This window comes from Chaetura pelagica, unplaced genomic scaffold (assembly GCF_000747805.2).
Source record: "Chaetura pelagica isolate M959 unplaced genomic scaffold, ChaPel_1.0 scaffold255, whole genome shotgun sequence".
In the NCBI taxonomy this organism is placed as follows: domain Eukaryota; kingdom Metazoa; phylum Chordata; class Aves; order Apodiformes; family Apodidae; genus Chaetura; species Chaetura pelagica.
The window spans coordinates 610163-637543 of record NW_009953311.1 but is presented as its reverse complement, the minus strand read 5'-3'; the positions used below and the strand labels follow the sequence as shown (position 1 = coordinate 637543).

General features: G+C 37.9%; 1 protein-coding gene across 1 annotated transcript in view; it reads left to right on the top strand.

Moving 5' to 3' along the window:
* CDC14B (cell division cycle 14B) overlaps positions 1-27381 on the top strand; it is a 48199-nt gene that overhangs the window by 746 nt on the left and 20072 nt on the right. Inside the window, exons 2-6 of the mRNA XM_009998076.1 lie at positions 7329-7446; positions 8395-8470; positions 10169-10261; positions 21816-21892; positions 27150-27216. Coding sequence (XP_009996378.1) covers positions 7329-7446; positions 8395-8470; positions 10169-10261; positions 21816-21892; positions 27150-27216 — 431 coding nt within the window. The remainder of the gene's footprint in view (positions 1-7328; positions 7447-8394; positions 8471-10168; positions 10262-21815; positions 21893-27149; positions 27217-27381) is intronic.

The window sequence follows — 27381 nt, the reverse complement described above, 5'->3', positions numbered from 1 at the left end:
GGGTGTTCGCGGCGGGCGGCCGCCCTTGCCATCTGTGCCATGGGTCAGTTCCTGCGTCTCCCCGGCGCTGCACACAGCCAAGTGTTCTACAGTCTGCATCGCTAGTCCAGGCACCCTTCCAGCAAAATAAATACCGTGGCTTTTTGATAACTCTGGCTGTACCGATCTGTTGCGTTCTGCTGTGTTTCTGCTTGTCTACAGGGAACATATATTTGATCCGGTAAAACATGATTCTGTGGGGGAACGAAATAATGTATTTCTTTCTATATTGAGGGATCCGTATTTTCTACCTGATGTTGGGCTTGATGGGTAAAATAATAGACAACCGTCGCACCTCTTCTTGGCACTCGAGTGCCACTGACTGCTGTAGGCAGGTTTGTTCGGTGTCCTTATGCCTTTTCACGGCCTTATGATTTGTTTCGGCACAGGAACCTGTCTCTGTGGAGAAGCATGTTGGATCAGAGCTGAAATAGTTCTGGATTTAGTTTCGAGCTCCCCAGCTAAAAGACATGCTTGAGTTTAGTTTGCCTAAAAGAAAAAAAAAAAACACCTTAAAATGTTCCACATCAGAATGTGAGAGTGGTGGTATTTACAGCTTCTCTTAAAAAACAAGAAATAAACCTCACTTACTACTTATCTGTGAAGGACAGGGGCAATTTTCTGTAGACAGCAAGCAAAACTAAGAAGAGCGAACGTGGACAAAAGTCACCAGTCTTACCTGGCTCAAGAAACAGAGGTCCATGTGTCTGCTAGGTAACAATATAATTGGAAAAACATGAGATTTTGTTTTGAAAATTGGGCATAGTGATGTGGAAAAGAATGTACACTTCAAAAGCATACCAGATTCCTCTTTCAAAAAGCTCTAATACTGTCAAGGAATAAAATCCTAAATATTCCAGCCTAAACCACAGCATGTTAGTCCTAATTGGCATGGAGAAACATAATGGTTTACTTACATGCGGAACTATTAGTACTACAGTAACTCCACATGTGTTTTTCTACAACTGCAACCATTTATAGAGGAAATAGTGTAGTTTTAAAGGTTAATGTAGAAACCCATCAACTGGCAGGTGATTACTTTTTTATACCAAAGTAACTTCCCTGCCCATAATACTGGGCAGCTCTGTCCTGCTCCAGATCTCCAGCAAACAGGTCTGTCTAACTATTCTTGTGCAGCATTTGCTTGGATCTGATTATATGTCTGGCATCAATAGGCTCCTCAGATTACTTAAATTACTTTATTTTCTTCTCCAAAAATATATTAATCCATTTAAATAACACAGTAGAGCACCTTGACTTTTACTTGTTTTTTCAATGGGTTTTCACCATATACAGCATAATAGTATAACAAAATTAACATGCAGTAGATTATTGTATTTAATAATATTTCATTTTGTCTTGATCTTACTGTGGACAGTGGCTTTACAAGCCACAAGTTGACAAGCTTCTAATAATGGAACAATTATAGTCTAATTTTTATTACACTGGTCATACTTCTTTTTAAAAGAGAAACCTAGAAAGAGTAAGCTCACAGGCTTACCTTTTTATCCAGCCCTTTTAAAAGTTACTTCAACTGTTTAAACTGTTTAAAGGTCTGCTTTCTCATAATGCCATTCTGAGAAATGAATTAATAGTTCTGGACTGTAGATAGCATAAGGTCTTATTCTTGCAAATGGACATGCTGTTAGATATTTTAACCTCTGTAAAGGCTGAGGTGTCTGCCTTAGCTGCTTACAATAATAGTACCAAGCTCATTAAGGGCATTGCAGACTACCCTAATTTTAGTCTTGCATAGAAGACAGGCAGAAGACAAATCTGAAGAGCTGTAAAAATCTATAGATCCTTTCTTGCCCAATGTTCATAAACAGCAAAGCTTGTAATCCATTATTTGCATGAATTTTACACTTGAAACAGAGAGTAATTACTGCACTTCTTTATTTCCTAATTAATTTTATGCATTAGCTATATGTCAGAATAATTTTTAATGAGATATCTAAATTTTTTAATTTTTAAGAGTAGTTGGGGAAAGCTACTCTTGTAAAAAAATGTTTTGGTCTGTAAAGCTGCATGGTAAGCCATTTTTTCGTCGTCATGTTTGCTGGTATAAATTCAATGTGCTGGAACTAAATGTATTTCTTCTGTTTATTAGAAGCATGTTGCCATAGCTTTCTCGACTCTGAAAAATGTAATTTATATGATCTAAAGAAAGTGTAACAATTCTGTGGGAGATGCTTGAAAGCTGTTAACTTCCTTTCCTTTGCTGCTTTTCTTAGTCATTGCTCTGATTTTGTAAATAGCATTTTAAAGAAGATGTGGAATCATAATGCATAAACCTCAGGCAGAAGGTGTGTGTTTCTCTCTCACCTCTTTTCAGTAGTTAATTCTAGAGTAACTACAATGGAATTAACAATACAGGGAATTAAATTTTATGTGATATAACACTGTGAGGCATTTCCTGACATTTGTTTGTCCTTTTGCTAAATGTATATCCAGTTTGTTTACTGTGGGTACCTAACATCTTAAAGGATGCTCTGTGCTGTACTGTATATGCTTTGGTTTTCTTTGAGAATCATCTTACTTACACTGTCATTTGGAGTTTTTATGAAACAGTATTTGGTTTAATAGGTTCATTGATAGGTGGGTTGCTTTTTTGGTGGTGTGTTGTTGGGTTTTTTCATACCATAGAGTTGTCTTTTGTTTTTTCAGTATTGCTGGATTGTTATTATAAACCTTTTGTATTATGTGTAAAACTTCTATTTTAAAATTATTTATTGCTAAGGGCACTTCACCTGAGTATTTTTAAGCTTTCTAACAATTTTACTCTCAATACTTCCAATTAGTTTTCATTATATAGCTGTCTTACTAAAAAAGTTGTATGCACTCTTTTATCAGTATGACTTACGTATGTGTCTTTCTCAAAGATAAGATTTTAAATAACAGTTTTAAGGCTTTTATTATTTAATCCAACACTGCAAGTGCACGAATATATGTAAAGTAGCCTTGTGTATCAGATAAGAGCAGCAGAACACAAGGGATATATCTGAGTACAGTAACAGTGTTGTTGATCAATTGTGGCATGTCCCTGAAAACATTTTTTTTCATGTTTTTTTGTTATATAAAAAGTTTCTTCAGCCTTTTAGTATGCTTTCATTTTCTTTTTCAGAGGCCAGGCTGTTTTAATTGCCATCTCTATCATCACTTAAATATGAAATATAATAATGAGTAAATGAATCTTTTAAATGTTAAAATTACTAAAAAGACAATCTTACGTTATTTTGTTGGGTTTTTTTTCTTGACATTGCAAGAAAACTTGTCGTTTATATTTTCTCATATGTCTTTCTGTAAATACAACAAAAATACCTAAAATATAACAAAATACCATGTACCAGCTCTGCATCTAGAATTATACCCCTCTTACAATAGTAAATAATTATTTGGTTACATTCCTGGTCATTCAAAACAGCCTAATGTTCAATTTTGTTGTGCTCCTCCGAGTTTCTCATCTAAGACATCTGTTTAACAATAGAACTGTTTAATTTCTCTTTTTATGAAATATTTTTCGCTGATAATATGCAGACGCATCGTGCAGCAACTGCCTGTTTGGTATTTAGTTATCTGTTGAATTACTCAAATTTCTTTCTCTGACGCCCATGCAGCAGACCCCAAGAAACATCAGGCTTATGAGAGTAAAGGGAAGGAGATTGTTTTGTCATCTCTGTATTCACATTAACATGATTTTGGAGTAGTAGCTCTCAGTTTTCTACACATCTATTTCCACAGAAGACTATTGATCTGAAAAACAAGCAAAATGCTTTTCCTCCTGTATGCACACAACAATCAAATGTGTGATTATTATAGTTTGTGTAGACATGCTTGTACTTGCTTCAGTCTCACTAGTTTATGCTCGTGCAGTAGCCAAGCTGCTTTAACATAGTCTTCAGTTAGGGGTGTGCAGGCTCATTTTGTTGTACATTGTGTGCTTACTCAAATTAATTGCCTGCAGTGACACCCAAGTTTCTGTATTTTAGCTATTTTGTCAAGTGAGGCTAACAGAATTAAGCATAACTGAGGTGTATGTAATATTCTGTGGTCATATCTCCTAATTGCAGTGCAGATGCAGCCTGTAAGGAAGTGAGCCCTTATTCTCTCATTCTTCTGAGAGACGAAGGTCTGCTCTGCTTTGATAGTTTTAGGGTGACCTTTTATCAGAAATTTGCAGGAATCTGGAAGTGCTTAAGCTCACTATATGTAAATGGCATACTAAAAAGCTAAAATTAGCCAAGGAAGCATAAAAATAATAAAATTAAAGCCTTGCACCAGCAGTCCAAACCTTTGTGGAGTCCTAATGAAATCAGTTCGTTAGTGCTCTGGTGTATTTTGTCTATAAACCCACATCCTGTAATCAGATTTTTAAAGAAGGAATTCTCCTTTCTCAGCATGTGTTACTTCCATTCAAAAATCAACGCACTAATCCTTCACTAATGTAAATAGAGCTGGGATTATGTTTACAAAAAAAGCAGGTAAAACCAGATGTGGTGGGTAATACAGCAGTTGTTTAATATCAGACTGGTAAGCCGGTAGAAAGGTAAATACACTTACAGGAAAGGACTTCTCTGTGTAGCTCATATCTAAAATCTGTGTATAGGAAACATGTTGAGATGGAGCCTTCTTCTTACATAATAGAAAGCAGTTGTTAGTGGTGCAGAGGAATGGACAATTTGTCAGGATGTTGGTGGCATTTGACACACACTTATCTTTAGTGTGGAGGTAGTTCTGTGAATTGATTAAACTTTAGTTTCTTTCAGGTCTTTTATCCAGAGATAGCAGTGCAGAGTTGAATGCCAACAGTGATTCAAAAGGCCATGTATACACTGTTCACTCAAGACAGGAATTCTTATTTTTGTTGGACGTTTTTGCCAAAGCTGCAGAAGATTTTCAGTAAAAGTAGGAGCGCTGAGGAAGCAACTGATTCTGTTACACCAAATCCTGTTTAGGAGCAAAATTTTAGGTCTTTGACCTGTACAAATGTATTTCTTTCCCTTTTGATTCTCCTTTTGTATTTGAGGACTTCTGCGTTTTCTGAAGTGATGTAAAGTGTGTGCAGAAGCTGATGTGCAAGAAGGTAGCATGTGAGTTGGAGTACTACAGCCAGACTTCCATGTGGATGTCACAGATATCATATGAGTGCCCAGTCTAAGTCAGTTATTCAACTGGATGTAAAGAACAGATGCCATTGAGGCAAATGTGTATCTGTTAACCCCCATGGGCTGCTTCAGGGAGCTAACTCAGAAGAGACTTTTGCTTGTAAGGAACCTGGTGGCAGCTAGCCATGAAAATGGTGTGAAATTATAGCTGGGGGCTGTAGTGTGACATGTTTAATCTAACAATGCCAGTTTAAACACAATCCATAGATACCATATCCTATTAGTTCTCCTTTTTGTCTTTTTGCTCTCCTCCCACGTTAGCTCTGGTTCTCAGGACAGAGGGGAAGTAAACCAGTGGAGCAGCTTTTTTTTTTCTTTTCTTTTTTTTTTCCTTTCTTTTTTTTTTTTTTTAATGTGCTAGGATACCTGCTAGAATTTCTAAATCACACAAATATACTTTGACACAGCAGAGAGAGTAACACAGTGGTGGGGGCAGATGCAGGGGAGTTGAGGGAAACTGTGTCTCCCTCCACTCCTAAAGTGTTGGCATACGCTCTTTCTCAGGACTGCCTTTCTGTGAAGCAGTTTTCCTCATAGTATATTTTGCATCCAGTTGCGGTGTCACTGCACTTCCTCCTCCATGCATATTTCCCTTTGTGGGCCAGTTTACTCACTTCTTAAAAATGCACAGCATTACTATAAATTTTATCCTTTGGCTCATTTTCAGGACATGCTTTGGTAATTTCTGGGAGGTACAGAAGGCAATTCACTTCCCAGCTAGTACTGCAGATGCTGTGCCTACAAGATGAGACTATTAGAAATTAAATAAGCAAGTTTGGTGTTCTGCTTCTTCTGAGAGAGCAAGGAAGTAGATGCCTAACTTGCTCAGAAGTTACTGTACATCCCACTGGTTGCACCTGGCCTGTAAGTGTTCAAGCCAAGCCATTCACATCAGACTGCTGTTCTATTGAAGTGTGCATTTAGCAAGTGTACACTTTTTGGTTGTGGAGTCTGCCTCCAATGCCCAAGATATTGGTGTACATAGGTGAGCACTGAGCATGTGAGTGATGAAATACAGATGTGGAGACTCCTTTCATGGCATACTTTACTGCTTATTTTCAAGATATAATGATTTTAAAGTGCAAGTCATAGAAGATTTTGTTTGAAGCATGAAGGCATGTGTTGGTTTTTTTCCCCCATTGTTCTGTGAAAAAAGAGTGCAGTTTTTCTTTATCATAAATCACGCTTTGAAATTGTACATTTGTATGCAGGTGATCTGTTTTGATATTTAAATCATATAACTGCTCCAGGCAACTAGTTTGCAAAAACTAAAATCTTTCCTTTTAGGTTTTAATTTTACCCAATTACTGCAAACACATGAATTTACAGCAGCAACACAGTCGGTGTTTAAAGTTCGTTGGGGCTACAGCTTCCCTGACTATAAAAATAATTTATATCTATGTGAATATCACTGGGTCCTTTTCCCCCTCAGCTTAACAGAGGAAGCTAGGGAAAGCACAAGGCGCCTCCTGCCTGGATGCACGTGCACAGGCTTTGAAGAGACAGCCGGAGGGGGGATGAGGATGTAGATAAGGATGTTGACGAGACAGCTACGGTCATGGGCAGTGGGCTGCTGCCTCGGCACCTTTCTTCCCTCTGGCGTCGGTCGCCTGCAACCTTTAGTTGCACACCTCTGCTGTTGAAATCGTCATTTTACAGAAAGATGGGAAGTGCCTTTCTCGTGGTGCGTGCTATGCTGTTTAGTTTAACGTAGGTGCTTTGAGGTGCTAGGGGATTTGTGGCTTAGTTAAGGGTGTGTGTGTGGTGGTATTTGGAGTTCAATAGGTGGGGTCTGTTGCCAAAAGGACGTGGGTCTCTGCTGTGTGCATGGGGGAAAGTCGGGCTCCTGCTGTATTGCAAAGCTGTCAGATGGGTAGCTTTCCTGTTTTTGGGAAAGTACGCTGAAGAGATGGAGATTATGCGAACATTGCTGAGCAAAAAGCCTCAGTCATAATTGTGTGCCTTGTTGCTTACACCAGATAAGAATAACAACAACAACAGCAACAACAATATCTAGTTCAGTAAAACTTAGGTGAATATTTGGTTAATTTTAAACCATTTAAAGTTGTTGAAGTATTACCTGTCAACAGAACCTTTCAAGAGATAAGTGTGTTGTTTATAAAGGCTTTAAATTTTATTGCATTTCAGATCGCCTTTATTTTGCAATTCTCTGCCAAAAACCAAAGAGTGGAGCTGCAGATACCCATTATTTCTGCATAGATGATGAACTTGTGTATGAGAAGTAAGTACAGACTCGCATTTTCCTGTCTTTTACAGAAGTAAATGAGTCAGAACAACAAAAATGAGGAAGAAGTCTAATTAATATTGTTTTTCAGTGTTGCTGAGGGAAACATACCATTCCCATTATAGAACTAATTACATGAGTTTGGTCCTCTCAGACTTATCTGCCATGGTGATTTATATGTCTTAGAATGGTTCCTTGGCTTCCCGTCAGGTTTTCTTGAAAATCTTTTCAAACCAGAAGCTTTCTTTGTTCCCATTCTTGTTTGAAGACACAGGAATATGATGCAACAATATATATTCACAAGTTCAAACTGGACTGCTGAGCTTAAGGGCATGTCTTTCATTGCTCAAGTATTAAGTGGAATGTCTAAACATCCTAGAATAAGAGAATAAAGCTGCCAAAACTGATTCAAGCTTTTATGAGCTCACAATGGATATATTATTTCCCTTGAAATGAACAGAACCATGTATGCCTTTGTGTATGTAATCTGAAATACTGCTAATTCTTTCAATATTTTTGACCAAGGGCATGCTTACTGTTTTTAAAAGTACTAATCAATCTGTATTCTCCATGTACACTTTTCTTAAGCAATATTAATGGCCTTCTTTTAAAGTAAAACTTTTGGCTTACTCGTCAAATAGAGTTTCTAAACTGGTGTCACAGATTGATACAGTAGTGAGAATTCTTCAAACCCTGAGTATTCTGGTTGGATTTTCATTGGTGGTGTGTGGAAAACAGAGAAAAAAGTTGTAGCCCCTGTTAAAAGATGACAAAACTTTTTTCTCCAGCAAAATAGTATGTATGTAAGAAGGCATTCTTGGTTTTAGAATGATGCACATATAGCACGTATGTGTTCTTATTCTTTGCTTGATGCATCTAATTTGAAAAAGAAATAAAGGACATTTACAGCGATCATGTACAATCTTTCCCCTTTTCTCCTTGCAGCTTCTATGCAGACTTTGGACCACTCAATCTGGCAATGGTCTACAGATACTGCTGCAAGCTAAATAAGAAATTAAAGGTAACGTGGGGTTTTAATTCAAGATTCTTGACTTTTTAAAGAACAAAATCAAATGGGGCCAAAAGTTTGTTGTTGTTTTTCTTGAGGTGTTTTCCTGGATTCCTAATCCAGCTGCATTTTGAATATAAATGCTGAATTAGATCAAGGTGAATTTACGGGGAAGAAGGATTAAGAGGGAAAACCCAGTTACCTTTAATATCCAGAGATGCAACACTGTGGCAGCAACTAATGTTAGTTCAAAAAAATATTTGCTAAAGAAGTACAGACTTAGTTTCAGAAAAGGAGCTTTCATTTAAATAAGTCTTCTTGGCAATCTGCCAAGTCAGCTTGAGGGTATGATTTTTATTTGAGATTGTTTTTGTTCAATCTGAGCTTCTCTTCTGGTTGTGACATCTCTTCGGTAAGAAGCAACATGTGATCTTTGATAGTGTTTATAGCATTGTCCCGAAGGAGACTGCCTGCTCCTTCTGTCATCTGTGAGGGGTGCTCAGTGATTTTGGGGATTGGGCTTTTGATATAGTATAGTGTCTTTAAAACAAAGAGTTTCTGTATTGACTAACATTAATGACTTCAAGTTAGTTGACCTCTAACTGGTGTTGGTGAATAGAACTTGTTAGGCAGATTAAAAAGCATATTAGCATTAATGCAAATCACAGTTTGCTTCTTCAAAACTGCTTAGATCTTGAAACTGCCACTGAACTGTGAAAATTGGGAAGCATGCACAACATAATATTTTAAGAAAGACTTTTAAGATTAGTTTTTTTTTAATTCCTTGATGTCTCACTGGTACTTGCATAACTCAGACTTGCTTTGTCCTTGTGTAGCACTATGAATAGGTTTGCTGGAAACAAGATTTTCTGATTTTTCTTTACAGAAAGCTATGAAGCAACAGAAGTCTGTATTACAGTCCCTTTGAATAGCTTGGGTTTGATACTGGAGTGGCCTGTTAGGATTGCTGAGAACATAGTAATCTGGGGTTTATTTGTCTTGAGTGCGTTGAATAGTATCTGAGCAAGTAATATTGCTATTTAAATAGTATCATTTTATGATAGCTTAACAATTGATCCAAGTATACACTTAGAAGCACATCAGAATTTGTTTCTAGGGCAGTTAAAGGATAGTTTTTGCTGCCACCACAGATGTCTTTTCTGTTGATAATTAGAGAAGATAATTAGAGAAACTATATTGCAAGTTGAGTTGACATTTTAAAGTTATTTATGATAAAGTTTAGAAATACTTAAAAATATTTTTTTACCTAAGCGTGTGTTTTCCAGTGATTCTAATCCTTAGAACCTACTAATTGGTTTATCTATAGTCAAATCTTTAAGAATAAAAAAGTCTAAATTCAGTTTTCAAAACTGTTTAGACTTTAACGTACCTCTGATGTTTTTGTATTTACTCATATCTGTTGCATGGGGCTGGATAACAGAAACAGTAAATAGAATCAAGGAGGAAAAGAAAGATTAATTTGTATTAAAAAAATATTTAGGCTGGATACTTTGAAAAATACTGGAACAATCTAGTTAGGGATGCAGTAGACTCTTTCAAAGCTTGTGAGGGCTTAGACTACAGTTTGCTTGATCCTCTGTATGCAGGTGGCTGAAAGTTGAACAGACCCTTGCATTCCTCTAATTTTATAGGAGAAGGCATGAAAAGTAAAAAATTCAAAATCATAATATTGTTCATTTCTTGATACAGTCATTTTCATTGATAAGGAAGAAAATAATTCATTATACTGGCTTTGATCAGAAAAAACAAGCAAATGCTGCATTCCTCATAGGCTCCTACGCAGTAAGTATTTAAATTTTACATTACTTTAGCTTGCTAAATATGTTCTTTTTTCATATTAATTTCTTAAAACAGCAAGATAAGAACAATTCTTTTCTCTATAATAGTGTTCCTAATAATGTGTTTTATAGTAAGGTACCACATACCAAGGCAGTTTTTAAAGTCTAACAAGTATGTGAATGGAGTTGTATGGTATAGGGTTTTTCCTATCTAATGCAATCTGTGCTCTTGGAAATAAGAGCACCACTTAAAAAAATAACCTTCATTAATATTTTGATGTAGGAAAAATTAGTGCATCTTGATGTTTTTCCTTCCCCCCCCTTTTTTTTTCTTATTTGAAATAAATAAATTTTATCTTGCATTAAGTATGGCATATTGTTTCCCACTGCATGCACCTTAAATTTACCTCTTCCCCAGCTGCTGCTTTTCTAATGTAAAGTGATCTCTTTAGTTACCTAGCAGGAGGGTTGAGATTGGTATAAAGCCTGGAATATACAGGGTGCCTGAAAACATACTGAGCCGGGTTCCTGACTGCAGAGGGGAAAATGACTGGATTTACATCACAACTGTATCTAAAGAATCAGTGTTTGGTACACAAAAGTGTAGTCAAGGAATAAAATGTCAGAGGCTTCAGAGGAAAGATGTGATGTACCATATTCATATTTTGCTTTGACTTGTAACACAGCTAGATTGCAACCATCTCTCTTGTTTACTGAGTAATACAATGAAGTGAGAACCTGGCAGTTTCCTTTCTGCCTTTCTGTGTCATGCAGGAGATCCATTTCCTGCTCCCCAGGGTTTCTTGTCTATTTCCTGCAGTACTTATTACAAATTAGAAACCAGTTTTCACAATATGTCACTCTTGGTGTTTGAAACACAGGCACATCAGAGTGTTGCTGTTCACCTTCCCATTCTTAAACCACCTGGAAACTGACAACATATGAGTTACTAAACTTGTTTGCAGTTAAGGCATTAGGTTGATAAAACAGCTGCACCTTTAAGGAAAACTACATCTTACTAGTTAGTGACTTGATCATAACCGAAGCTCAGAAAGCGAGAAGGAACTGGTGTAACTTATTAGCCATTACTTAGAAGCAGGTGGGTTTTGTTTTTCCTTAAGATTTTGTTCTGAATAGGTGTGGTGGGATAGCACAGCACAGCAGCTTAAATTTTGAGCAGAATTCCTGGTATGGAAAATTTACTAATGGCAAAACAATCTGATATGAAAATACTGTGGTTGACTGTGTAAAAGTATACAAAAACCCTAATATTTCTGATAATCCAGTAGTCCTACCGTATTGCAATAACAATATGCAATTGAAGGGGCATGCTTGAATGGGCTTAATTTAAGATTAATATATATGGATTATGGCAGTCCAGAACAGGGTCATTAAAAATGGAGGCTGCTGGACAGAGGATTAGACAGTTTTTCCTTCAGAGAACAGTCGTGAAGAGGGTTGGAGTTGCACAGCACAGAAAGGCTGAAGATCACAGACCTGGCAGAAGCATGATATGAGATCATGACTGAGTAGATAATGCATGAGCAAGGGCCAGTTGCACATGGGTGGCTTATGGTGGAAAGAGGCTTGTCAAAACTGTTGGGAATTTTCAGAGTTTTCAGAGACTTGTCCTTAGGCTATTGCAGTGTAAATGTTGAGTATTTTGGCAGTTTCCCTTAAGGACCCATGGGAAAGTGAAACACTATTCAAGTATCACTCCCGTCCTTGAATGGGAGCTGTCTTGCTTAATTACAAGTCCTGGATGGTGAGGTAGCTCTAGCTTAGGTGATTATTTTCTTCACAGTGCAACAGACTTTAGCTTTGGTACTGCTTTTTTCTGTAAGGTAGGGTACAGTTTCTTCCCAGAATTATGTGGGAGGGATTCCAGTGAAGGGAGAGCAGAGAAAAAAGACTGTGCCCCTGATTATCTTCATGATGAGACAGGCTTAATTGCAGCACTCACTGCTGAAGTGTTCACATCTCATATTTTTGCTTGTGCAAGGAGAATTGGATTGTTTTGTATGATGTGAGCAATGGTATAGGATCTGTTCAGAATGCATGACAAATATATGTCTATGAGCATCTTTCCCAATTGAAAATGAATATATTGAGGCCTTTGTTTTTAATGTGTAGGCATTCACCTGCTTCTTCAGTTCAGAGTGCTTTCCTTTTGGAGGAGGAAGGATCCATTCAGCTATTGGTCAAAACTTTTAAGAAGTATTTCTGTAATTTTAGTTACTCAAACTGTATGCTGCCAGTAAAGCTCTTTATTGCTTGAACTGAGGACCATGATTTTTTTTTCTGATCCCCTACAGTGCAAGTGGTAAGTTCCCACTGTATTCTGTTTTTCGTGGGTTGAATGTGTTTTTTTGTTTAATCTTGTTTTTTTAGCTTCATAGTAGGTTCCCATTTCAACAGTTTACCTTAGGTTGAGGAACTGCACGGCAGTGCATCAGGTTGGAGGAGTCCAAGTAGCAAGAGCAAGGAAGCAGAAAAAGAAAGTAGCCTTCACAGAGTTAAGTCATGAAACAGTGCTTGTCTGTGTGTGTTGTAAGGCCTTTTATAACTTCAGCGTAGTTTTGTGTGCAAGGTGCTCTGTAGGTGGAGGTGCTTTGATTTACTTGTTAGTAATAACGAGTTGTGAAGTTTTCAGGAGTAGCATAGACACAGTAAGTGTGTGCTTTCTGGTTTTGTTCTCTTTTAAAACACAGGCACATTTTAACACATAGCTACATTAAACTGTAATTAACTGTGTATAACTAGTTCTCCTCTGGAACTTTTTTGTCCTCCTAAACATTCAATATTTTGATGCTAGCAACTTCTGAGCCTGTAATTTTTATGGCTTGTTGACCTTAAAATTGTATTCTTAAACAGACATTTATTTAGCTTCTGCTTAAAGCAGTTGGGATATACTAGCATGATTTATCATTCAACATCTTTGGTGTAAATATATGTATGTGTATATATATAGTATGGAGATATGGTCATTTTAACTAAGGTAATTATGAGTCTTCATTAACTGTGGTGAAGTGTTAGGGTAGCTGTTAGTGTTCTGGTTTACAAGCAAAGTCTGTTTCTAGTCTTTTCTTCACAGTTGGTGTGTTTCAATGTTTCCCCAACCCCACTTCATCTAACTTGTCTTTCTTTCCTCTTCAGTGGAATAGTTTCTGGATTCTCCAGGTTAGACACTTCTTTCTCCCCCTCCCACATCTGCTGCTTCCTTCCAGGTGTACTTTGATGTGACGGCACAGCCTAACTCAAGCTACAGGGCTCTTCAGTATAGCATGGCTTAAAAGTGAAGAACAAAGTTTTCAAATACAGTGTTATATATGTAGTTCTAGAATAAAATGACATTTTAGAGTAAATCTTAACAATTTAGATCTTAATCCCTTTTTTGTTAATCTTCCATCCATTTTAATTTTGTATTTTGTTTCATTTTTACAGATGATATACTGCATAATGGGAATAATATTATTCTATGTAGATTAGCATAAATGTGGCTTGTTCTGAAACACAAAGGGTAGCCAGAATTCAGTGTATTGGTGTTGAATGTTTACACTTTATATGGGCGGATGGGGTGAGGGGAAGAGAGGTGTGTGGGGAAACCCTTTGTTCTTCACCTTTTAAAGAACAATTGCTTTTCCTTGGAAGCTATCTGCACTGTTCAGGCTTTACCACTCTACCAAAGCATCAGTGATCTTCTGAGTTGATCTCTACAGTGGCTTCTCTTGGTTTTCATCAGGATTTGGCCATGGGTGAGGAAAGTCTGCTTCTTCCGTCATTGCTCCTTCTATATTAAGAAAGAAAATGTACCCTCTCTGCCCTCTCCACCCAATTCCCAAGCTCCCCCCTCTCCCCTTGCCTGCATTAACTTAGTAACAGTGTTTTTTTTCTCAGGCCTGGCACTAATTATGTACTTGGAGGGTGACCCTCCGAGGGTACCGCCCCATGAACTGCTGTAATTCAGGTCATCTTCTCCAGGACTCATCTCTGTACTTTGTCTATTTTCTCATCTTCTTTCTTCAGGGTAAGCTTCGTTTCCTTCATCCATTCTGATCCGTAGTACTGTTTTTTTGCCTTTCCAATTTGCTAGTGTCCTTCCTAGCTGTGGGCCTAATGCTGGGTAGAAGCTGAAGGTTGCAAAAGCAATTAGCACCCATCTGTGTGATGTTGAACTGCTCTGTTCTTAGCATGGCACTTGCAGAATTTTCTCTGGCTAAACTGTGGAAAAGCAGGCAAACCTGCTGATTGTTTAGTGGTCCAGGCTGAGTGGTGGTAAATGCATAATGCTGGCAGTGCTCAAATTGCAGGTGGGTAGACTGTTTGCCTTCAGTTGTGTTTTGATGAGAGATGGTTGTGCTTGACAAGTGAGTAGCAAAGAAGAGGTGGACAAAGTATTGGCCTTTCATTTAAGCAAAAGATGCTTCAAGTCTTTTTGGCTTTCTCTGTGTCTGTGCCCTCTAAAAAGCTACCATCTCGGAATTGCATTTGGGAAGCTGTAATTAGCCTTCATAACGACAGCTTTTCCTGCTGTTTGTGCTAGGTTCTTTCTCATTATGTTGTTACCAGACTGCTTGTCTCCACAGGAAAAAAAGAGTTGCTCTTTGAGAGTACCTCACTATAGTACTAGCTTGCTTCCTTAGCTGTCCTGAAGTGCTAATGTGCCCAGCCTCATCAGTTCCCAGCTAATATGATTTTCTCTACCTCCTTTCCTCTGTCTAAAGGTAATTGGAGGTTTCTTGCTTTTGTTTATGATGAACAAAGAGAGTTGCCAGAGACAGGCAGCTGTTTCCTGTCATTTTTATCCACTTAATGACTGTGTTTCTGCTAATGAAGGAACTGTTGGCCACATACGCGTTTCCTCAGTACACTACAAATCCATACAGGAAAGTTTTTATTCTTAAATATTTTTATTTTAATTTAGCTGTATTTAACCTTTTTTTCTAAGGAATATTGCTAGAGAATTTAATGTATTAACTGACTGGTATATCTGACGTAGGTTATAACGAAATAAAATTTTTAATAATCTGAAGTTACAGTAGAATTACACATGTGAGCTTGTGGTTGAGTCTGGTCACACATAGTAGTTATTTATATTTGTTCAAATGTGTTGGTTGTGATTGCAGTTTACAGCAGTTCAGGCCATTTTGGATAAGTGGCATTTTTGGAACATAGTTGTATGATGTGAAATTTGCTTATAAGTAATTTAAAATTAATAATGTCATTATTTTCTTGCTTTTAAGTCTATGGTTGGTAAAAAGTGTGATTCAGGTAGCAACCTTAAGTAGATTTTGCATCTGAGTATGAACAGGTGAATAAATTCGATTACACTAAGCACATCATAGATGTAAATTTAAAGTGCTATTTACAGACTTGAGTTGATACAGTTTCTAACAGTACAGCATATTTAAATATCCTATTTAATTTTCCTGAAAAAGCGACAAGTTATATCATTAATCATTATTATCAAACATGTTTTGTCCTGCATGCAGCAATACTATTTCACTTTGCAATGCCATGTATTGAAGATTAAGGTATCTTTTCAACCTTCCTTTCATTTTCTACCAGGAATACTTTTCATCCCAGTGAATACTGCTTTCATGGTTTTAATGCTAATCTAGGAAACCTTTGTTTAAAAATAGGGCTGGTTTGAAAACACTAATATGAATCAGACAGTAATGTGGCTTGCTAAAAGAACCCTTTTTCTGTGTTTGACTTTAAATGCTTATAAAAACTGGGTTGCCTAGTCCTGCAAGTCCTTCTCGTTCATTCAGTGAACATTATAGCAGCTATTTGACTACACAGGGATGCTGGCAGGAGCACTGCTTGAGTGCATCTTTCCCAGTACTCAACGCTTGGACTGTTGACCATTCTCAGAGCTGCCTGCAGTCCTTTAATTAGAAACAGATGTCCTAAATAAAAAGGATTATTAGAACAATGTTAATGGTTCAATTGCTAATTGCAGATTTCTAGTTGTATTTTGAAGTTCAGTAGGATTTTTTTTTTAATGCATAAAGAAAGCAAATTGCTAAATTGTTGTACACAAGTGATTACACAATGTGATAAAATGGTTTGTTATTTTGGTTTGAAAGATATCAGTTCCTTATAGTAACAGTTTTCCTGGAAATAAGTAAAAATATTTGTAAAGGATTTTAGGAGTTTTTCCCTCTGTATTTGTGTGTGTGTGTATGTACACCCATCTGCACTTGCATATCATTGTAGGAATATTCTAAAACTGATGCAGCTGTACCTGTGGATTATTTACTTCGGGTTGGCTGAATTTTCAAAGTGTTTTTTTTTTAAAGCTGTCTTTTTTTTTTTTTTTTTTTCTTTAGTATTTACCTGACCTTCAGGGAAGGAGCCCCTTGGGCAATCAATGTAAAATTCTAATAGATTTCTTTAAATTTGTATATGCAAGAATGAACAAAAGGCATCCTAGACAATGTCTGCTTCTGCTACATCAAAGAATCATAGAATGTCTTGGGTTGGAACAGACATACAGAGGTCATCTATTCCAACTGCCTTACAATATGCAGGAACATTTCATATTAGAACGGATTGCTCAGAGCTCCATCAAGCCTGGTCTTGAATGTCTGCAGGAATGTAGCCTCCACCACTTCTCTAGGCAACCCATTCCAGTGATCCAGAACAGTTAATAGTTTGAAAATAATAGTTTGAAATTTATTTTAGTAATTTTCATCTTTTAATAGTAGTTGTTGTTGGTTGCTTTATTAGCATAAAATTTAGAATAATTTACACTGGAAAAGACCTTTAAGATCATTGAGTCTAACTGTAAACCATGACCCTAAGTGCCATATCTACTCATCTCTGAAACTTAAATGGTTTAAAATTTAGGAAACAACTTTATTTGGAAAAGTTTCTACCATCTTAGAAAACATCAGAAAACTTAAAATCAGCACCTAGACAAACTGGTTTGAGCTGCCTCCCTTCCCTCTCTCCCTCCCCTTCCCTTTCTCCCTCCTCTTCCCTCTCTCCCTTCCCTCCCCTCTCTCCTCCGCTATCTGTACTTCTCTCTACTACAGGTCTCTCTGATCACTTTTATTTACTGGCTTTCATTAGTCCTTTGTTCACCCACGTCATTCCAATGGCATCTTTAGGGCTTTTGTGACCTCCTTCTGGCCAGAAGTAGTGTTAAATACAGCTATATGCATACACACATATATAGCATATATGTATATGTGCATATATAGCTATATATGGAAAAAAAGCTATATTTTTGTTTCAGTTGAGGAGTCAGGAGTATGTTTTTCAAGTGAGTATTTCCTTAAACCATGTTCATAGCATTTTGTTTCACTTAATGGAGCAATCTAGAGTCAATCCTTCAAATGGTTTTTTTTTTTAAGCTTTTTTTTTTTTTTTTTTTTTTTCTTTAGTATTTACCTGACCTTCAGGGAAGGAGCCCCTTGGGCAATCAATGTAAAATTCTAATAGATTTCTTTAAATTTGTATATGCAAGAATGAACAAAAGGCATCCTAGACAATGTCTGCTTCTGCTACATCAAAGAATCATAGAATGTCTTGGGTTGGAACAGACATACAGAGGTCATCTATTCCAACTGCCTTACAATATGCAGGAACATTTCATATTAGAACGGATTGCTCAGAGCTCCATCAAGCCTGGTCTTGAATGTCTGCAGGAATGTAGCCTCCACCACTTCTCTAGGCAACCCATTCCAGTGATCCAGAACAGTTAATAGTTTGAAAATAATAGTTTGAAATTTATTTTAGTAATTTTCATCTTTTAATAGTAGTTGTTGTTGGTTGCTTTATTAGCATAAAATTTAGAATAATTTACACTGGAAAAGACCTTTAAGATCATTGAGTCTAACTGTAAACCATGACCCTAAGTGCCATATCTACTCATCTCTGAAACTTAAATGGTTTAAAATTTAGGAAACAACTTTATTTGGAAAAGTTTCTACCATCTTAGAAAACATCAGAAAACTTAAAATCAGCACCTAGACAAACTGGTTTGAGCTGCCTCCCTTCCCTCTCTCCCTCCCCTTCCCTTTCTCCCTCCTCTTCCCTCTCTCCCTTCCCTCCCCTCTCTCCTCCGCTATCTGTACTTCTCTCTACTACAGGTCTCTCTGATCACTTTTATTTACTGGCTTTCATTAGTCCTTTGTTCACCCACGTCATTCCAATGGCATCTTTAGGGCTTTTGTGACCTCCTTCTGGCCAGAAGTAGTGTTAAATACAGCTATATGCATACACACATATATAGCATATATGTATATGTGCATATATAGCTATATATGGAAAAAAAGCTATATTTTTGTTTCAGTTGAGGAGTCAGGAGTATGTTTTTCAAGTGAGTATTTCCTTAAACCATGTTCATAGCATTTTGTTTCACTTAATGGAGCAATCTAGAGTCAATCCCAACAAGTAATGGGTGTTCAGACTAGGGCTAGCTAGTTAAAAGCTTTTGGAACTGTGTAGTGCAGATGTCAGTGCTTCGCTGCTGGCTTAGTCTACAGATGTATTTCTGCTGGTGCACAGTACTTCCTAATGCAGAAGTGGCCTCTGCTGCCTGACATCTGTTGCTTCCCTAGGCTTTGCTCCTTCTTCCCTTACTCTTGCAGTCTTACCTCTTTCCATAGCTGCTATTTGGTTCATCCGCAACCTGACCCTAGGCTTACCCATGTTCAGCCTCTGTCCAGCCTTGCTTTCATCCAGAATTTCCATCTGGGTACTCTTTTATGGTCTTAAGCTGTGACAGAAACTTATTCTGTCATTGACCGTCACAGCTTCTTGTGTTGTGTTACTGCCAGGATACTTTCCTTGTGAAGTAAATATCTGTTTATGTTTTTTTCCCATTCTGTGGTAGAGACCAAATGGCATTCTTCCCTTTTGAAGCACTCCACAACATTGCACCTGTCTAGATACCCTCATATAATCTAATATTTTTTAAGCTACTTTTCACTGAGAACACCATCTGACCATTTAATCAACTGCTGTCTTTGCAACTGTTCACATCCCATATGTTGCCTGTGTAATAGTGTTGCAGGTGAAGTATAGCAGGATCTCTATTTATTTCAGAAAAATCTGAGAAATACAACTCAAAAGAGCTTTATTCTTCAGTGAAATTACTCTACATTGCTTCAGTTGTACAGAAAGTACTGTGTATTTTTGATTAGTAGCTTGTCCACATTGAAAAATGCCATCTTCTTGCAGTGTGTTTATTGTATGTACTGAACAATGGTGATTTGGAGTTTTGTGTCAAAATCAGGTTGGCTTTTTAAAGTGTCCTTGCATATAGCAAGTGTTCAAGTAGTTACGTTAAAGAAGATCCATGCACACCTACAAGTATGTTAAAATAGTGTTTTTAGCAACTTACTAGTAAGTTAAGAACTTAAGAACTAACTGGTTTCATTATACTGTAACATTTAGCCTTATTTTAATAGAATACTTAATGTTATAGAAACAAAATTGCCTATTGCAGCTGTTACAGTTGCAAACGAATGCTTCTGCATTGAAGCTTGTTTTCTTTAAGAAGCTGGTAAAAGCTCACTAAGATACAGGAGAAATCCTTGGCCTTCCTAAGCTACATGCACCTACAGGGTTAGCTGCATTTCTGTTTGCTTGTTGTTACACAGTTTGTACTCTCTGCATATTACTAAGCCTCAGAGCACTGAATCGCAAGTTTTTTCCAGGTGACTCGCTTCTGGCTACAAACTCTGTTTCTGCTGTTAAATTACCTTTTCATGTCTCTTTTTTTAAGTTTTTCTGGGCCAGGGCTCTTCTGATAAGCAAGCAGTGCTAAATTCATAGCGTTGTTAGCAATATGTGCTGTGCAAAGTTCAACTGTATCAAAGCACACAACTTGAAATTTCTTGGAACATAAGCTTTATATCCAATTCAAGCAATCAATATGCCATAAGAATAGAAAGTAAATGCTGGCATCAGAGGAGCAGCTATTAATATTATATTTTGAGGGATTTTGAAGTCTCTTTTCTTTTTCAGATGTATGCTTGCAAATATAAACGCAAAAGCTGCTTACCCCACCGCAGTGAAAGCACATACACACAAAACATGCAGTTTTCATTACTTATCTAAACTACTTAGGTGAGACTTTTTTTTCCTTTGGCTTTGCTAATTGCACAAAAAAATGCTCAGAAAATATTTAGCATAGTAACAGAATCAGAGAAGAAATAAAAAAGGATCACCTGTTGCTGTGTATGTTTTAGCAGTCTGTTTAGGGTATGTTTAAAGCTGGGGTTTTTTGTTTTTATTTTTAGCACCATCTGTTCCACCTCCCATTCTCACCTAACAAGAATATATGTGTGTATGTTTGTGTGTGTATAGAGGATGTTGAAGGTATGTTAAGTCATTTGCTCAAACTGGCTTTGCAGCAGCATGAAAGAAATTTGAAAGGCAATGACAACTTTTAAAAGAAAAATAAATTAAAAGTAACAGGAAGCAAGAGTGTCACACTTAGATTTTTTCGGGGGGGAAGTTTAATTAATACTCATTAGGATTCTTACTTTCAAAAAAGCTCTTAAGGAAAAAGGTCATTAATATAAAAGATGTAAATAATTTTACTATTAATGAAAAAAACCTCTCTTTACTGTGTGAAGGGTTAGTTAATGCAGTTTTAAAGAAAAAGTATTAACTTGAAATTACTGAACATTGACCTGTTAATGGCAACTTGTTATTAACAGTTGTCTCCTGGCCAAGCTCCAGTGGTGTTGATGGTATTGCAAGACATGATTTGCATAAAAGAGGAGTTTTACAGTATTCTTTAAGGAGACCTTAAAGTTAGAGACTAACCAAAAGGGATCAGACATGTCTTGATGGAAGACAATATGGTGTTTGGTGTGAGTTGGTCCTTTGTGAATTCTTTTTTGAGTGTTTTTCACAGTAGAAAGTTTGATAGTAGTGCTTCAATTATGTTACTTCATTCAGTTCTTAGGATTTTGCTTCTGCAAGTACAGATTTCTTTAACTCATTTCCTTTGTGGCATCTGGGTTTAGTTACTTGGCGACTGCCTCACCGGTGCAAAGGAGGAAGTACAGGATTTGGAATAATGCAAGTGTATTGTTTTAGGAAAATCAAAACATATGCAAGTTACTGTTTTAATCTTGTCTGTCAATTGTTCACATTTTTTTGTAGACCAGAAGATTCACAGTTTTGTGGATATCTGTGTGGCTTTTGTGTTTTGATTTACAACTTAAAAGCTTAATTAAAAAAATAAATCTACAAACTGGCCCAGGAGAGTTGCAGTAGAAACGTGGAAGAATCCAGAGGGACAGAAGATTTTTCACAGTAGCCTATAGCTGTACAACTCTTGCACAAATCTATATATTTAAAAAAAAATAAAGTATATATTCTTCTAGTTGACCAGTATTTTTTATTGTTTATGTTAGTTTTATTTTTCTACACTTGCATACATGTGTTCTTCATGCCACTCTCTCCCAGAAGTTTCAAGCTCTGTGTTAATTAATTGTGACATGTATAGTAAACAGGTGACTTAAAGTTATTAATATCAATCTTAAAATAATATTTTTTTTCTTTTTTGTCTTTTTCCACAAAAATAGATAATATACCTGAGAGAATCCCCTGAAGATGTGTACAGGCTTATATTGGCTGGAAGTAATTCATATCTTCCTTTCAGGTAAAAAGTTTTCAGAACTTTCTGTACCTTGATATTTCAAAGAAGAATGCAGCATTTAGCAGGACTAATTTGGGTTTGGTTTGTTTTGGCTGAAGTTTTACACATGACACATTAGCTGCCTGAGCCTTAAGTGAAGCCTGCTGAGCAGTGGTGTTAGCTGCTGGTACTAAAATGTACTGACAGAAGATGAAGGAGCCATGCTGCTTTCTATGTGCTCTTGTTGAGCTTTTTGATATACATTGCTTCTCAGTTGGCTGTCTGGTTTTATGCCAGTGGTAAATAGTTAATCATATCAAAGTATCTGTCATTCATCACGAATGGGTTATAATGCTAGTTCTATCCCTCCATTTTTCCCACTTGTTGAACATATGGAGCAACCCACAATTAAGAGTTTTGTGCATGCAGAATAACCGCTAACCTCACATGATTGAATGTAACTTTAAAGTATTTCTTTTTACCATAGAGGAAATGTGTAAAACCATTGGTTCATGGTTGCTTTACCCTGAGGGAATGTGAGCCTAGCTGTTTCAGTTCTCTGTGGTATATCACAGACTCATCATGGTTGGAAAGGATGTCTGAGATCACCAGCTCCAACCATCAACACAAAAAAACCTGCTAACAAACACAGCCAAAACAAACTCCACCAAAAAACACCCACAAAAGACCAATCAAAAAAACCCCAAAACCTACAGCCTCGGCCACTACAGCAGGTTGTGAAATTCCACATCTGCATGTTTCTTGAATGCTTCCAAGGATGATGGCTCAACCACGTCCCTGGGCAGGCTGTTCCAGTGCCTGACCACTCCTTCAGTATAGCAATTCTTCCTAATATCCAATCTGAACCTCTCCCATCCCAACTGCAGGCCAGTTCCTCTAGTCCGGTTGTTATTTACTTGGAAGAAGAGGCCAACACCCACCTCCCTACAAACTCTTTCCAGGTAGTTGTAGAGGGCAGTGGTGTCTCCCCTCAGCTTTCTCTTCTCCAATCTAAACATCCCTAGTTCTCTCAGCTGTTCCTTGTATGACTTGTTCTCTAAACCCTTCAGCAGCTCGGTAGCTCTCCTCTGGACATACTCCAGCACCTCAATGTCCTTCTTACAGTGAGGGGCCCAGAACTGAACACAGTATTTGAGGTGCAGCCTCACCAGTGCTTAGTACAGGAGCACGATCACTTCCCTACTGTTGCTGGCTGCACTAGGACAGGATGGGCATACCAATGGCTCATGTTCATCTGGCTGTCAACCAGCATCCCCAGGTCCTTTCTTGCTGGGCAGCTTTCCAGCCACTCATCCCCAAGCCTGTAGCATTGCCTGGGGTTGTTGTGACCAAAATGCAAGACCCGGCACTTGGCCTTATTGGACCTCATACGATTGGCCAGGGTCCATTGATTCAACCTGTCCAGGTCCCTCTGTAGAGCCTCCATACCCTCTTGCAGTTCAACACTCCCACCCACTAAACTCCCAGTTTAGTGTCATCTGCAAATTTACTGAGGGTCCACTCAGTCCCTTCTTTCAGATCATTGATAAAAGATACTGATAGGCTATGCAAATAAAGTTGATCTGTCCTGCAGAGGAACAACTTCTTAATTTCTTCCAAACAAGTGTTTCTAAAATTTGTGCTAGACTAGCATTCCATTGGCTGCCGCAATATGCAAAAAATATGGCCAAAGAACTTTTCAAAGAACTTTCCAAATATACTGTTATGGGGTGATTAATTCAGTCTTTGTTTTTTCTAGATCTCTTGCTAAGGGATGGACTTTTGATTATTTAAATTTCTATTACATCTCCCCCCTGCCACCATCACTGAATAATCGTTGAGAAGCGCTTCTCTATATTTGCATACCTCTTGTCATCCTGTTTCTCACTTTAAAATTCCATTTTTATATTCCCACAAGAACAAAAGTTCTTCTTATGAAGACTGTAAGATTTGTTTCTAAGTATCATAAAGTTGTATGTGGTTGATGGATGTAGTGGCTTTTCATTCAGGTCACATAACCTGCCCAAGTTCCCAGGCAATCATTTGAACAGCACTACTGAAAGAAGTGCAAAGATGAGAGCTAACTTTGGAAGACATGTCCGGCCTCTGGGATAAAATATTTAGTCTGCTAAAGTGTCTGCAAACCATTTTCTTGAGTTTACTAGTGCACTAAACCTGATGCAAACAGAGAAGTTCAGATTAAGTTAATGATCAACTGAGATGTTGGTGATTTGATTGTTGGGCTCCCTTGCTTTAAGAGCTTCAGGTAGTTGCTAGGATGCAAAGAATTTCACACTCAGAGTGAAAAAAATAGTTTCTGATGTTCAGAGGGAACATCCTGTGTTTCAGTTTGTGTGCATTGTCTTGTGTTATGTCACTGGACAGCACTGGAAATAGCCTAGCTATTATGTCTTCTTTGCAGTCTCCCTTTAGGTATTTATATACATTGGTAAGGTCCCTCCTGAGCCTTCTGTTCTCCAGGCTGAACAGTCCCAACTCTCTGCCTTTCCTTATATATGAGATGCTCCAATCCCTTAATCATATTTGCAGGCCTTTGCTGGACTCTCTCCAATATGTCTGTACCACTGAGGAGCCCAGAACTGAACACATTACTCCAGGTGTGGCTTCACCGGTGCTGAGGTGAGGGGGAGGATCGCTGCCCTCAGCCTGCTGGCAATACTTTGTCTAATGACACCCAGGATACCGTTAACCTTAGTTGCAAGGCACATTGCTGCCACTGACCACCACCCTTTGGACCTGGCCATTCAGCCAGATTGCAATCCACCTGTCTGCTCGACCAGCTCACACATCGCTAGCTTGTCTATGATGATTTTGTGGAAATAACATCAGAGGCCTTACTGAAGAACTACCCACTGCCCTCCCCTCATCTATCAGGCCAGTAATTTAGTTGTAGAAATGTATCAAGTTGATCAAGTGTGACTTTGCCTTTGTGAATCCATGGTGACTACGCCATATGATTTTCTTGTCCTTAATTTATCTGGAAATGGTTTCTAGGACCAGCTGCTCCATGATGTCTCTGAGGATTGAAATGTTGCTGGTTGTCCTGTAGTTCCCTGGGGATTCCTTTTTGTTCTTCCTTCTTGTTCACCCTTGAAGCTCAGGGTGACATTTGGTTTCTGCTTTTCTCAGGGATTTCTCCCAGTTGCCATGATCGATCATAGATTATGGAGTGGCCCTGCGATAACATCAGCTGGCTTCCTTGGCACTTGGGGGTGCACCCTATCAGTGCCCATAGATCTAGGAATGTCCGGTTTGCAGACGTATTCCCCAACATGCTCCTTGTGCACCAAGAGTATATCTTCCTTACTTCAGCCTTTCACCTTGCTTTCTTGGACCTGGGATTCCTGAAAGCTGGTCTTGCTAGTAAAGACTGAGGCAAAGAAGGCACTCAGTACTGCAGCCTTTTCCACGACCTCTGTAACCAGATGCTTTGTCTCATTGAACAACGGGCTCACATCTTTCCTAATCTTCCTTTTGTTGTCCATGTGCTTACAGAAACACTCCATGTTTTCTTAGATATCTTTGTCAGACTCAATTCCATTTGGGCTTTTACTTTCCTAACTTTATCCCTGGATGCTCAGACAGTGTCTGTCTATTTCTCCCAGGCTACCTGTCCATGTTTCCACCCTCTGTAAGCTTCATTTTTGTGTCTGAGTTTGTACAGGAGTTCTTTGATTCACCCAGACCTCCGGGCATTTTTGCCTGCATCTTATTTATAGGGATGAACTGCACTTAAGCTTAAAGGGAGTGATCTTTGATTATTAACCAGATTTCTTTGACACCTCTTCCTTCCAGCGCCTTATGCCTTGAGCAGATATTTGGAGAGGCCAGAATCTGTTGTCCTAAAGTCCAGGGTGGTTAGGTTGCTTTTCACCCTCCTTGCTGCCCTCAGAATCCTGAACTCCAGTATCTGATAGTCACTGCAGCTAAGGCTGCCTTTGACTTTCACAACCCCAGTGAGCACCTCTTTGGTGGTGAGTATGAGGTCCAGTGGAGCACTGTTCTTCATTGGCTTCTGTATCACATGGAGGAGGAATTTGCCACCTGCAAACTGCAGGAACCTCCTGGATTGCCAACATCCTGCTGTGTTGTCCCTCCAACAGATATTGGAGTGGTTGAAGTTTCTCAGGAGGACCACAGCCTCTGAATATGAGGCTGCACCTGTCTGTCTGTGGAGGACCTGATTCACTTGTTTTTCCTGATCAGGTGGCCAAAAAGACACCCACTACAGTGTCACCATTACCTGTCCTCTCTTTTAGCCAAATGGAGTTCTGTTATTTCCCTCTTCTGCTGATTTTTCACCTTGCCTTTCACACCCATTAGTTAGGGAGTAAAAGTATACAAATTATAGCTGCAGCCATCCAGGTTCCTCAGAAGTTTTTCTTCCTCACAATTGAAATTTGAACATGATATATTGAAACAAGTTTTTGAAACATACATTCATGAAGCATCAATGATGCTCCACTGATGGAGGGCTGAGTGTTCTCAAAAGAAGGTGCTCTGCCAAGACATAATATTCTTTCATGTAGATTTAGTTTATTTTTTTACTTGACTTATAGTATTCCTGTAGAATGCTTACTCTACAGTGTTTATGTAATCTAGTAACAGTCACATATGAAGAACATGCCACTCTTGGATCAAGAGGATTTTAAAAATTGTAGTTAAAAGACGGGGTTTTAATGATAAACAGTTTATCCTCGTGTTTAAGCATAAACCATTTTATGTGTCTTAAGGAAAGTTTCAATACATCTACACAAATGTATGTCTTGACAGATAGATTAAGAAGATGCTGATAATTGCACATAGGATGCATGTGCACAGCATGGTTTTTTTGTTTAAATGGAGTTTGAGGAATAGATTTTACTTTTTCAGAAGTGTACTTCAGAAGAAAATGTTCTAAATGTATGTTGGAATATGATGCTAACTTAGGCATTAGCTTTTGCCGCAAGAAATTAGTGTTATTTGTTGACATGAGCACTGAAACATGCCAGTTTCAATGTTTGTATCAGAAATTGAACATACCAGCTTTATCAAAACTAAGAAAAATCTTACTCTTGGATCATCTGTTAATTTATTTTATGTTTTGTTATTGTTAGATGCAAGCAGGGGGAAATAAAGTAATTGTTTGGCATAATTACTTCACTCTAATAGTAATTATCTTGAAGCAATTCTTAAAAGGTGTTTTAGAGAAAAATCTTCAATTGCTTTTGCTTGGATTAAATAATAAAATTATCCCATTTTTGGTCATCCTATGTTATAGGGATGCTTCCTTTGGCACTTGCAGTTTTCATCTGACATTGCTGGACTGTTTTCATGCAATCAACAAGGTCAGTAGAATAGTATTTTTTTGTATTGCAAAAGGTCTGTTAAATACTGTCTAGCAGAAAGAGAAGACTTAGCAAGCTAGGATCTAATTCGAGCTGTGCAGTATCAGGTTTTTTGATTGTTGCCTATCTTACTATGTATTATGCATTGTAAAAAAACTTCTAGAT